The sequence below is a fragment of the Lycorma delicatula genome, chromosome 3 (genome assembly GCF_047948215.1).
Source record: "Lycorma delicatula isolate Av1 chromosome 3, ASM4794821v1, whole genome shotgun sequence".
NCBI lineage: Eukaryota > Metazoa > Arthropoda > Insecta > Hemiptera > Fulgoridae > Lycorma > Lycorma delicatula.
Window position 1 is genome coordinate 164,841,384 of NC_134457.1, and position 14,011 is coordinate 164,855,394.

Here is a 14,011-nt window from a genome sequence, read left to right on the forward strand (position 1 = left end):
CATTGTTATTCCATTTTTAACCCTTAAAACTCGGAATTTCAGAACATCCTTTCTTAGAAAGCACGTAAGAAGAAAATGTACATAAATTTTCATCAATTTATCTTCAGTAGTTTTTTGTTGATCTTGGTGAATCAATCAGTCAGTCAGTCAGGACTAGTTGTTTTATAGGTAGAGGGCGTCAAAGTTATCTTTGACGTAACACAATGATGCGCAGTAGAATAATTTGTGTTTTAGTGGAGGCGACCTTCTGCTTAGTTGTTTCTTATTCGTATTTTTCATTATAGTTGTACATTTGTACTGATTATAATTGTAAATTTATATTGAGTTATTCATTTTAATAATGATTTCATTATTTTTATTTTTTTATCTCTTCAATTTACAAAATTTTTTATGTTTTTTACCCTAGTGTAAAATATATATATATAAACATCGCTTACTTCTTGAATACCTTGAAAAAACTAATTTTTTAGTTACAAAAAAAATCTCATCATATAAATCAGAAAAATTCTAGCGTATAAAATTTACATAGCATAAATAATCAGTAAAAGGTTTTTTTCTTAATTTTGGTAAATTTAAGGTTGAATAAATTGAAATTTTCTGTTCATTCAAATAGAAAATTTTAATAAGAGGAAAACCAACTCTTACTATAAGAAAAATAAATATTTGCCAAAGGCATTATTAATAGAAAATCAAAAAAACATTTTTAATATCATTACTAGTTCTAAACTTATATTAAATATAAAATTGATTTCAGCATCAACATTAACCGTGAGGTAAAAGTATATAATTTAATATGTGCATCTAAAATTAAATAATACTTAATTGACTATAATAAATAATAATAAGATAAATTTCTAATTACAGGTTGCAACAGGATCTGGGACCATTTCTCATTACTTCAATTTGCACGTAGTTGTACCTTCTGCATACATATTAGGAAGTGGTGAATATCACATCGGAGAGGGTAGCACCATCAGTTTAGTATGCATAATTGAAAATGTAAGTAAATTACTAACTATTATTGTTTATGTATATATATATATATATCGTCAAGAACTCTCCCATATCTATTTTGATAACTCTCTGACATCCTCAAAAATTGCAGTAAGTTAAGAGGTTGTATAAAGCTTACCCACACTCTTATACTTACACCCAAAACTACCTTACCTGATTACGTATTTCGTAATATATCCAAAATATGGATGTTTTTTTTCCATAAGTAAGTCGCTTGACTAGAAGCACATGATAAGGGGTTCTTAAGGAACTCAAAAAATAATTAATTCATAATATAATATTTATAAGTACTCTTAGTCCAATATTAAATCTTAAAAGATATTTCTACCAACATTTCTTGGTCAACAATAACCAAACATTAATAAATAAAAAGTAAAAATAAAAAACAATACCATTAGATTTGGCGTTGTCAAGTATCAAACTGTCGTGCAGTAACCCCTAAGTTGAGCACATGAAGACGTTTCAAACTTCAGACGTCCCTGCTGTTATCGAGCATATTGGTAGCAAAGCGATTGACATGATTCTCAAGTCGTTATTGGTGTTTAACACTGGGCTGTCGAGCAACCTCATGAACCGGCGAAAGCTGTAGATATTCGTGAATTTCATCATTCCGTGAGAACCGTGATGCCTCTGCAATTACCCTCCTTACTTTCTTTTGGAAGCGTAGTATGATTTCTATGTTCCCCACAACTCCACAACGTATGTCCAGATTGGTCTAAGGATAACCTTGTAAACCAGTACTTTATTGGATAACGTGAGGCCACTATAGTTCCCTATACTTATCGTTTAGTTGTTTTCTCTTCATCCTCACGTGAACTTCCAGATCAAACGCCGATATAGGTACCGCTCACTCACTCCTTTAGGATCAAGACACCATTCAAGCACACACCGGGACAGACAGCCTTTTGCATGGCGATTGTGACATGCTTTGATTTATTCTGATTAACTTTAATCCTGCATTTTTTCTGCCATATACAGACAAGGTCCTAGTACCATTTGTAATTCCCGCGAGGCTAGGCCAGGACCTTTGTTAACAGCAAGGATAGCAGTGTCATCGGCAAGTGTGGCGACGATGACAAAAGTAATATAAATGAATGTCAAAGGTCTTACTCAGTGCCGCATAAATAAAAAACAAATTTCTTTAAAACTCGCCATAAATAAATTAGCAAAAAACTGAACTTTAACTAAGCAAAATGAAAGTACGGTCAACATAAATCAGTTTTAAAAATTAAACATAAACATCTAATCATGCAAAAAAGAGTATATCCAGGTACTGTAAAGAAATATAAGTTATTAAAACTTTCATTAAATAAAATGGTTAAATTTAAATGTGGATCAAATGGCTGTGATCCGTAAAGGAAACTCAACAGGGCCCATCAGCATTTTTCCTCGGCAAATTTAGCTAGAATAATTTTATTAAAGGGGAAAGTGATCATTTCAAAAATGGGATGTCGGGTTTTTAACAAATTTTACATTTTAGCTAGTTCGTCTAGTTAGATAAAAAAAAAATCATTTTTATGTGTGTATGTCCTTACATATGTAAATACGAGTTTGTGTGTCGCGCTGCTTTTTGACTTGTATCTCAGGATTGATCAAAACGATTTTCTTCAAATTTCGCTCGAGTATTTCTATATATGAGGCATTTAACATATTATTTTTTCAAAATTCGTTAAGGGTGTGAGAGAATATCGGGAAAAAAACTAATTTCGATTTTCTTCAGAAGCATTTTGAGAAACCTTTATTAAAGCAAATTTATTATCTACAATGCATATATAAAATATCCAAAAACATTTTTTTTTAATTAACCCCCGCTTCTTGAAATTGAAATATTTTTTTGGTTCTTTTGCTCTATCTCCCTTCGCTTTAAATTTGTTCAAGTTTATACTTGAAATTCTACAATATTTTTAAATTATAGACTCCGGACTTTTTTTTTGGTTTAACCTGCGGGTCCGCAGTTAAGCAATTTTTTCCGTAGAGGATGAGATGAATGCTTTGTAGTACGTGTGAAAAAACCATGCCTGACCGGGATTCGAATCTAGGATCTCCAGCTGAAAGGCCGAGACGCTACCACTTGCGCCACGGAGGCCTACAAAGACTCTGGATCTAAAATTTCATAAAAGTTCTTTGCCATATTTTAGCCTCTAATAGGGAGGGGGGGTGTTAGATTTAGAGAAAAACTTACTTAGAAAATCTGTTAAATACAATCTGAATAAAATAGAAAACGTTTCTTAGAATTTATTCACCACTTCTAAAAAATAAATTTTTTTTTATGGTGGGTGGGAGGGAGCTTTTTTAATATTTATTATTCAAATTATTCTTTATCACTTAAACGACTATTAAAATTAAAGTAGCATTGGGCCAACATTATATTCCGAACCCAAAATTAGAAGCCGTCTTTTCATTACTTTCATAAAATTTAAACTAATTTCCTCAATATTTTTAACAATTTTAAATTATTATTTTTTTGGTATTATTTTTTTCTCATTTTGTTTTGTTATTGTTCACTTCTATTGTTTTTTTTTTGAAAATCCTTCAGGGCTTTTTTTTCAAAATGCTATCTTTATTTGTCGTTGTATTTCACATTAATTGTGTAAATGTTTATCTTCTATTGTTATTATTATTTTCTTCCCGTATATGATTAATCGTTCATTACTGTAAAAATGTACGAAACCTTTTAAAGAATTTCCTCAATTTGTGATTTGTTACATTTACATTAATTTGCAACGTTTTCTAGAAGTCGCTTTGTCAGTGTTTTCATATCATATTTTTAGCTGACTTTGAGATCATATACATAGTTTGGATGGAAACTTGAACCACTTCTGAACTAACTATATGACATTAGAAATAGTAACTTTATATTTGAACAATATTAAATATTTTTTTTTTTTTTAATTAAAATTTGGTTATTCTGTTGCAATGATATATTAATCGGAATAATGTTTTTCATGTCAAAATATTCAATGTCAAGTATTATCATACTTAGTCTATTTGACCGACACATCTTAGACTATTTATGACATAGATTAAATGCACAGAACGCCTGAACGAGGAAAACGTTTTAAAATATTTATTCAAAACTTTTTATGACAATATTGGCTCATCTTGTTTAGATTAGGTTAATAATTCATTGTCTCTGATTAAGTTTCTGCTCAACGGTTTTCATTACTAGAGATCTCTCTGATTAATCGTATTTCTTTTTGATCAACCTAGGAGAAATAGAGGTCGGCTAATGAGCGTTTAAAAAATTTGTTTTCATTTTGTCCAACTTTATCTGAACACAACGTTAAACGTCTGATGTACTGTTTTGTAGAGTGACACGCTGATTAAAACCATTTCGCTTATTACCAGTTAAATGCAATATTTTTTCTAACTGAACTATATATCTGGATGTTTCAATTCTTGGTGTTTTTATATAGGTGATTCAAAAAGAACTTCACAATTTTAAAAGCATATAAAATTTTATTGAGGTAGCTTACAGATTCGATTGAGGTCTTATTTCACAGAAAAATACATCAGGTTTATTTTCCAACTTTCGCCTTGGTTTGATACGGGTTACATTTGTAATACGGCATACATCCCACCTGAAATCGATCTCATTCCATACTGTAGCCAGCATATCGGAAATAATTTCTTCAGCTGTGGCGTTAATTGTTGTCCTCCGTTAAAGCCACCACTGGCTAGGAATGGCTAGGAACCACTGGCTAGGTGGTGTAACGACCGGACACGCTACGAGGTAGGATCTTCCCTCGGGGGGGAATCGAGATGTGGGGTTAATTGGAAATCTTAGCTCATAAGATCAGCAGGCGAAAGTACATAAACCTGATTTTTAATGAACTCTACAAGAAAAAATCTAACGCGGTAAAATGTGGGGAGCGAGGTGGTCATGCAATTGGACCTTCATGACCGATCCACCGACCTGGAAGTCGAGTATTAAGAAAACCTTGGACTTCGAGGCGGTAGTGAGGTGGTGCCCCGTCTTGCTGATAGTAATGGCGTCTATCTTGGTCATCATCGTCTAACTGAGGAATTAGAAAATTTTGAAGCAAGTCCAGATAAACGATACCATTTACGGTTGCCTCCTGAAAGAAAAACGGGCAAAATATAACAAATATAATACAGTCTTTGTTTGCTTAGGACATAAAAACATTGGCTGTAGGGCTATCACGAATATGCTGCAAAATTTCATGAGGATTTCCGCTACCTTATATTCGAAGTTATGGGTGTTCCTCTTGCCACTGATGTGAAAAGTTGACTCAATACTAAAAATTACATTGTCTGAAAATGTGTCGTCGACTGCAATTCTATCCATCTTCTCCACACAAAACTCCAGCTGAGAACCTTTGTCGTCTTCTGTAATGTATTGAACCACGATTAGTTTGTATGGCTTCAAGTGCAATCGTTTACCTGATAACGTCGTTTGTGAATTTCCAATCTTACGTGATGCACGTCGAGTTGATTTCTTCGGACTACGAGCAAAGTTTTATCTGAATTGTTCCACAGCAGCTTCAGGGACACGGAGGCGTCCTGGGATTTTGTATATTTAACAGAACAACCTGTTTCAACGAAGGTTTTGTACCAAGAGTAAATTTTACGCTTACTTAGAGGCTCCCTACTGTACTCTCTACGAAAATTATGTTGAACTGTGGTGTCGACTGAAAATAGTGATACCAAAACCCAGGGAGCACGTTCCGCACCAGTAAATGTATCCGTTTTTAACAACACTGGTGACAGCGCAGGTGTCCGAAACCGGTAATAATGAACTGTGCGAGTCAAAACTTGATGAATTTTGCTATGAAATACATAAGTTACCTAAATAAATTCTTATATGCTTTTAAAGTTGTGAAGTCCTTTTTGAATCGTCCATATTTGACAGAACTAATGATAGAGTTTGAATATTTTTATTCCGTGGAAGACACTTTAGTTTTGAAAATGTACCGTTATATTAAAATCTACAACTATAATATTACTATTATTTTAGTTACAATTTTTAAAAGTTGAATTATTGCAATTATATAAAAACCCGATTTCCATGATGCAGTGGTAGAATATATGCCCACAGTACGCGAAATTTTTTTTTTAGTTTACATTCCAGTCAGCTTGCTATTTTTTTAGGTGAAATTTTAACTTCTTACAAAAAATTGAGAAACTCAATTGGTCGTTAACGAGAATTTTGTTCCCAACGAACTGCTTTGTGATTATCGTTGTTTTTTCATTTTTTTTTTTTTTGTGCAAATGTAAGCTGCCTACTGTGCATAGAAACTATTGTGATAATCGTGTTTTTTTTTTTTTAGTCAATTTAAATTCATAAAATACTATTTTTTTATTTTTCTGAGACGGAGAATGTATTAAGTCACGTTTGAAAAGTATCGATTTATAAAAAGAAAATAACATTGAATGTAATTTATTGATATTTTATCCACTTATAAAATAAAAATTCCAAGGGTAAAAAAGTAGGAATTTTAATGTTTAAGATATCTGACACGCTGTTATTTAACTTTATATATATTATATTATTTATATTTATATTAATTTATATATTTATATTAATAATATTAATATTTTTATCAATTATACTATTATGTACCCGACGGGTGCTTTTATTATAATATTTCAAACTACAAAAATAATACTGTTTTAAGATAAAGTCAAACTCTGATGCATTAGAATACTCAAGGTAAGCAGTAAGAGATAGACGACGAAATATTTAACCGAAATTTAATGCATTCTAAAAAAAAAATATAATCTGGGACTAATAATATTATTTTGTACATAATAATAATAAATCTTATATTTTATTTCACTTAAAAACCAATTAGTTTTTGCTTCCTTTTAATACTTTCCGTTTATTTTTTCCTAAATCACTTTCACTTAATAAAATTTATGCCTTAGTTATTTGATAGAAGCGTGTATTAAGTATAAATTTCATGGTAAAGTCCTATGATTTTTTTTTATCTTCGAAATCCAAAATGTAAAAAAAAACTCAAGTTGTTTTTTTCTTTTAATCTTTTATTTCGAATTTAAATAAATTAATTATTAATCACTTCTTTAAAAAAATTTAATTACCTTGTACTGTCAGTTTCATCTTGATATGAAAATATACTACATTGTGAATACCGGTGTTCTTTGGTGGTTAAGTTTCAATACATGTCAGGAATGGTCAACCTCAGCCTGTACAAGACTACACTTCATTGACATTTATACATATCATGCTCTGAAGTAATATCTTACGATGGTTCCGGAGACTAAACGTAAAAAGAAAGAAATGATATTGAATAATATTTTTTTTTTTTTTAATAGTTGAATTTTTACTATTATTAGTTGTATACAATTCATGTTCATTTCTTATATTATGTAAAGAATAATCTTTGCTAAACAATTATTTCAATAGAATAACTTCGTAAAATAAATAGTAAAAAAAATTGAAACTAAAGAACCCAAATTTACAATTTAAGTGTACTTACGAGGTATATCTCTAAAGTAAAGACTGCTAGGAAATTTTACTCCTTAAGGTTGGCAAACCTGTGTCATTCATGTACACGCTAGTAATGTACACACCGCATTGTTATCTGTAAGTTGATACCTGATTTACTGAGAACATTTGAATGGAAAATTTACGATCACCCACCACATAGTCCGGACTTAACTTCTTCTAATTAGCATTTGTTTGGGAAATTGAAAGAATTTTTGATTAGTAAGGGATTCGCGGGTGATGATGAACTTAATTAAAAATGCTGTGGCTAAATGGACTGGCGACAGACCAATACGACGATGGAATATTGAAGCTGGTGTATCGCTACGATAAATGTCTTAATTCATGTGGCGATTCCATAGAGAAGTAGTATAAGGTATGTAGTTTAAGAGAAATAAAAAATATTTATAAAGTTTTCAGAATAGATTTTTTTACAATGAAATGGTCTTTACTTTAGAGATAACCTCTTGTATATTTTATCTTCACGTTTTTGTATTCCTTTAAATGAGTAAGTTTTATAACCTGATTAAGGAAGCTTCAAATCTCGCTTAAGAATTTTGTGACAAGTATGAAAGATCTTATTTTGTTCTCTAACCAATATTCTGGTAGACATTTTTTTTTTTATTGAGAAGATTTGTGTTTAAAATCTGAAATAAATGATAAATTTTTTTTTATGTTCTGACAACATAATGACGTTATTGTTAGAGTACATTTATATAAATATGAATCGTTTTATTTGCGTATATTTAATTACCATTTATGAATCGTAGTTTAATAAAATATTAGAAATTCTCAGGCACAAATATATTTATTGGTTACTTAATGAAATTTAATAAATACTGACATAACTTATGATTTTATACGGAAAAATATAAAAGAAACATGAATTTTTTTTAATTTTATATCAACAAAAAATCGGAATCAAGTGTAATAAAAATAGTCGAGCCGTCTTTTATCGTTAAAAAGTTTTTTTTTATATAGATTGTAAAAAGTAATCTGAATACTTTACCGCCAACTTAGTCTAAAAGTTTGTACGACTATATTGTACAACTTGTCAGGTCTATGGGCTAAGTTGTTCTTTACTGTACTCTCGACCTTGTAATATTTTATCCACTTTCTGTGCGCAAAATTTCTCGGTCTGCGAGCAACGTAATTGTGTGATTTTGGCACCCGAGAACTTTCCAGACAAGATTTTTTGGGTAATCTCGAAAGATAAGTTTAAAAAATTTAGTGGAGTTGTTTTTACAATTGCATTACTACTTAAATTTAATAAAAACTTGTTATTTATTAAACTTAAAATTTTTGAGGTGGAAATAAAATTTTTCATAATTTCTATTCTTTACTCTGGTGAGTACAATAAAAGTTCACTCCCTTTCATATTTTGTTGTTTTTAATTACAAAATCGTTATTTTTTTTAACTTGGTTTATTACTTGTCATATCTACGTATAATAAATGCATCATTTAACTGTACTTTATAAATAATCGAATAACGTTATTTTACGTAATCACATCCAGTTATTGCTCGCTAATGATTTACAGTTATAAATGTCAAACCTAGAACCGTTATCCTTTTTTCATCTGTTACTTTTATTTTTTAATTTTTGTTGTAAAAAACAAACATTTATTGCTTTTACAACTTAATCGTCAATATACACAGATAAAAAACGGTTTAAAAAAATTAATTGGTAAAACAAACATATACAATTACATTTTTTAAATACAGAGTGTTTCTAAAATGGTGGACTGGCTATACTTTTTCGGATTCTACTTGTAAAAATAAACAAAAAATATCCTTAGGAAAAACGGCAATTTCTTCTTCGTTCTCCCACTGTCCGCCATTTTGTTATTTTTATTTAATAATTTATATCTCCAGTTCGGATAGACGAATCACATTAATATGTGGTAAGCGTCTAGGTAAAGTTTTAAAATTAGCAAAAATCAGGACTTTGCACTTTGCAAATTACAAAATGGCGGCCATGTTTACTTTTCAATCTGTAATCTCCATAAATATTAGTTTTATCAAAATTTATGTTATTTGCTAAAATATTAAGCCTTTTATTTTGTGCAAAACGACATTTTATTTTTTTAAATCGGTTATCAAATAGTCGAGTTATGGGAGAAAATTGATGTAATTCTGTGTCATAATTATAAGGTTTATTATTGTGAGAAAATTATAACTTTATTTGATGCTAATTTACAATATTAGAATTAACAATAAATAAAAACAATTAATATTTCATCAAATTGAACGTAAAGAGGAGGACATTAAAATAGACACATAATTACGTCAATTGTCTGCTATATCTCAACATTTTGTTCAAAATAAAAGGCTTAATATTGTAGCAAATAACATGAATTTTGATAAAACTAATATTTATGGAGACTACGGATTGAAAAGTAAACATGGCCGCCATTTTGTAATTTGCGAAGGTATTAAGTCTTGATTTTTGATCATTTTACAACTTTATTACCAATACGCTTGCCAAATATTAATGTGATTCGTTTATCCTAACTTGAGATATAATTTTTTATAAAAAAATAACAAAATGGCAAACTGGGGGAGAACGAAGGAGAAATTTTCGTGTTTCCTAAGGATATATTTGTTTAGTTTTACAAGTGGAATCCGAAAAAGTATAGCCAGCTTACCATTATACAAATTCCCTGTATAAATTCAGTCCTTAATGTAATAATATTTCTACTTTCTTTCAAGCACATTTTTAACAAATTTTTTTTTTTTAAACAAAAACTTAATTCCAAAAAATATTCAAAACATTTTTCTTATAAATTAATATGCAATGGTTTTCATTAATATATTGTCACCAAATTAATACTTGTATATAGTATAGCTAAAAAACAAAACCAAAAAAACACACTTATTTTAATAATATTTGGAAAAATATGTATTGAAATCACTTGTATTGAAATGATAATCAAACACGCTCTTTTTAATCAACTTATTTGAATGATTACTTATGTGTGATGTGTGTGAATAGAAAATTAATTTTTCTGTAATTAGTAATATTAGTAAATACAGGTAAAAGATAAATTATTATTATTAAATATTTACCCGAGTTATTTATTGGTCGAATGATGAAGAAGATAATGTAAAATTTAGAAAAGATTTAATGTGTTAAACACAGATATAGAAATTAAAACTAAATATTTCTATAGACTGCGTATCTTTATAGCAATGAAACAGTGAACAATATTAAAGACAGAAAGAAGAAACAACAAAAGTTTCTGGAGAATGGAATTAACTAGGAGAATATAAATTATGTGGTTTGATACAGTTTGAAATCAAAAGAGATTTAAAAGAGAATATTGTCGGCCTCTTGTAAAAAAAAACACAATGATTAGTTTGGCATATCCAAGGTTAGACTGGGCTCAAAAAGAAATGGTAGAAGGAAGAAATTTAATGAAAGACAGTCTTCGAATGTATGAAATATATAATTGAGGATGTAAAATATAAAATATATGTTGAGGGTAACAGATTGGCAAAGAATAAAATGGAGTCGAGAAATTTAGCGAGCAGTTGGAAAGCAAAAAACAAAACAATAATTAAATGTGGTATTTAAATTTAAAATGATTTGTGTAAAAAAAAGTAATTGTTATTGAAATACGTTGCTTTAATCTTTGATGAAGTATAAGATTTGTGATTAGGAGATTAACAAAATAGAACAACCCATATACTGATTACTATTCATATAATTTTCATCTGCAGTAGAATCATTAAGAATGGTCCGTTTTCTGATATTTTTATCTTTCAAACTAAGTCAGAATTTAGCAAGAATCCTTATATCTTCATTTTGATATTGTTTTTAATCAGAGTGTTTACTAATAGAAAGATTACTTCAGTAATTCAGTATCATATTAATAATATTTTTCAATTATATCTGTATACGAGCTTATAAAACATATCGTTAATGATTCATAATCAACCTCCAGCAAAAACTACGAAAGATAAATTGATGAAAATTTGTTACACATTTTTCTTACGGTGTAACTACTCTCTAAGAAGGATTTTTTGTGATTCCGAGTTTAAAGGGTTAAAATGGATACCGATTTTTTTTTTAAATCCGGCTGTTTGTTTAATTTCTCGGCAATAAATGAAGATATTAAGTAGAATGTTGGTATGGGTAATTTTCACGTACATATCGAAAAACAAATTTCTAGATAATTGAAATTCGACCTTGAAAGTGATGAAGAAAGGTAAACAAAATTTAAACAATAATTGCAAATTTTCCACATTTTCGATTATACTAAGCGAGATACTTATTAGATTTGGTCTTGCAAATACTTTTCAGATAAATGTCTTCCAAAAACCATTTTCGGGTGTTTTGAATTTCGATTTTTAAGGGATGTAACGATGTACGACGGGACGGCTCAATCAACACAGCCACTGCCACTGTTACTGTGTGTGCGACGCGACTGGCTGCCCCTGTCTCCGGTTACTTGACTAAAAAACATCAATTTTAATTCTTTTTTTAATGAGAAAAGAAGTACGGTCACCTCCTAGTAGTGTTTATCGGGTAATGCTTATAACCGGGAAAAACACACTTTTACCCTTACGAAGGACGGGTAACCAGCTATAACTACTATTATTAAGATGGAGGCTCACTATTTTGAAACCCGTATTCTTCAGATCACATAAAGTTTCATTCCCTGTACTGACGAAATTGTTTCTCTGAAAAAATTTCAGGACACTGTTATTTTTTTATAAATTAACGGATTTAATTTTGATTTATTATTATTATTCTCCAACTTTATTATTATTATTATTATTATTAATAATATTATTCTATTCTCTGTGTCAGAGGGCAGAGCCCCTGCAAAGACGAGAAGAGTGAACGAAGCGAGCCATGATCGGCTAAATATACCCTGACTGCGACGGGAAAAGAAATAATGTAACGAGGGGAAGCCGCGATGAGTTGATGCTAGCGTATAATATATATATATGTATACGTTTTTTTTTTTAATTCAGGCGAAAATTATTAATTTGTTTATATGTAACCATAACTAAATGAAATAGATAACTATATAATACTCGTATATTTTTGTAATAAATTATATTAAAGTTTTTATTAAATGTGAGGAGTATTAAATTTTTTACAGTTACACAGAATTACTTATACTGTTACAGTCAAAGTCCTTCTCTTGTTAATAATAAATTTCTGCCTTACTAACCAGCTCTAAATTAAGAGTATTTATATTTGCGTAAAATAACAGGTACATCAAGCCATCGCCATATTTTTGTACCGTTATCAGTTTAATGAAAACATTTTAATCATTTGACGTTCAATGTTTTTAATATATTCTGTAATTCAATCTCACTTGAAAAATATAATAGCACATTTAATTATTAAATTGTATTTTTGTCAGGAATTAAATCTGTTCCCGTGTTTAATGTAACTGTTATTTGAAACGAAATTGATTGAATAAAAAAATCAATTTACAACCAATAATATTAGCAGTTATTATTGATATTATTTTTAATGATAAGAATAGGAACGGTTTTTATGAAATGAAATGTTTAAATTAAACATTCAAATTAAAACTTCAAAATTAAACTTTTGTAAATTAAACTTCAAATTTACAAACTTCGAACTAAATTAAATTAAATAACCTTTTCCTTTAATTTAACAATTTAGTTAAATTTATAAATTTTAAAATTCTAATTAAATTTATAATTTGATTTTTGATTACGTTTTTGTATTTTTTACATTGATAAGTTTAAATTAGATTAATTTTATAACAATTTAATATTTCTGGCTGCCGTTGATATTTCGTGGATCGTGATTTATATTCGCACAAAAATTAACTAAAAATTAAAAATAAAATAGGTGAAAAATGAGAGAAAGGAATAAAAATCTATTATTTTCCATTATTACTTTTTCGTTCCTGTTGCTCGGAGTAACTGAAATTTATGCTAAAGACATTTATGCTATTGATGTCACAAAATCATTCTATACGAACATCTGCTTTAAACTTACAATATCACTTGCATGTAGTAGAAAGATGGCTTAAAGACTAGAGGATGAAGACTAATCCGACAAAATCAGTACATATCACGTTTGTCTTATGCGGAGATGTGATACCGCCATTTGAGTTATTTACGCAATGAAGTGATCCATTCATTCAAAATAAAAGTTATTGCTAAACAAACCTCTTCGTAAAACAATTTAGATGCACGATGCTAAGATTTTTTCGTATTAAAAAGGGGATTTATTCGATGCAAGGTTTTTTGTCAAAATTGATTTTAATTACACATCTAATCACGTGCATTTTTTTTTGGAAGTGTTTTTCAGAGGAGTTGCAGTCAGTATACTCATATCAACTGGTCAGATGTCTAAAAAATCCATCAAATTTTATTCAAAAACTGTTAAAAATATGAAGCATGTCTCGTCTTCATTAACTATTTGTTTAATAAACTCGTTTATTTTAAAATTACTTTATTTGTTGTAATACTTTTTCCAAAATTACACATACAAATTTATAACTGAAACTGTATAACTGTTTTTTTTACCCAA

At 29.2% G+C, this 14,011-nt stretch overlaps 1 protein-coding gene across 2 annotated transcripts in view; it reads left to right on the forward strand.

The window, feature by feature from the left end:
- Window positions 1-14,011, forward strand: part of LOC142321013 (limbic system-associated membrane protein-like) — a 1,017,196-nt gene that overhangs the window by 820,643 nt on the left and 182,542 nt on the right. For both annotated transcript variants that reach the window (XM_075359008.1, XM_075359007.1), the window contains exon 5: window positions 865-999. In XM_075359008.1, the coding sequence (XP_075215123.1) occupies window positions 865-999 (135 nt within the window). The remainder of the gene's footprint in view (window positions 1-864; window positions 1,000-14,011) is intronic.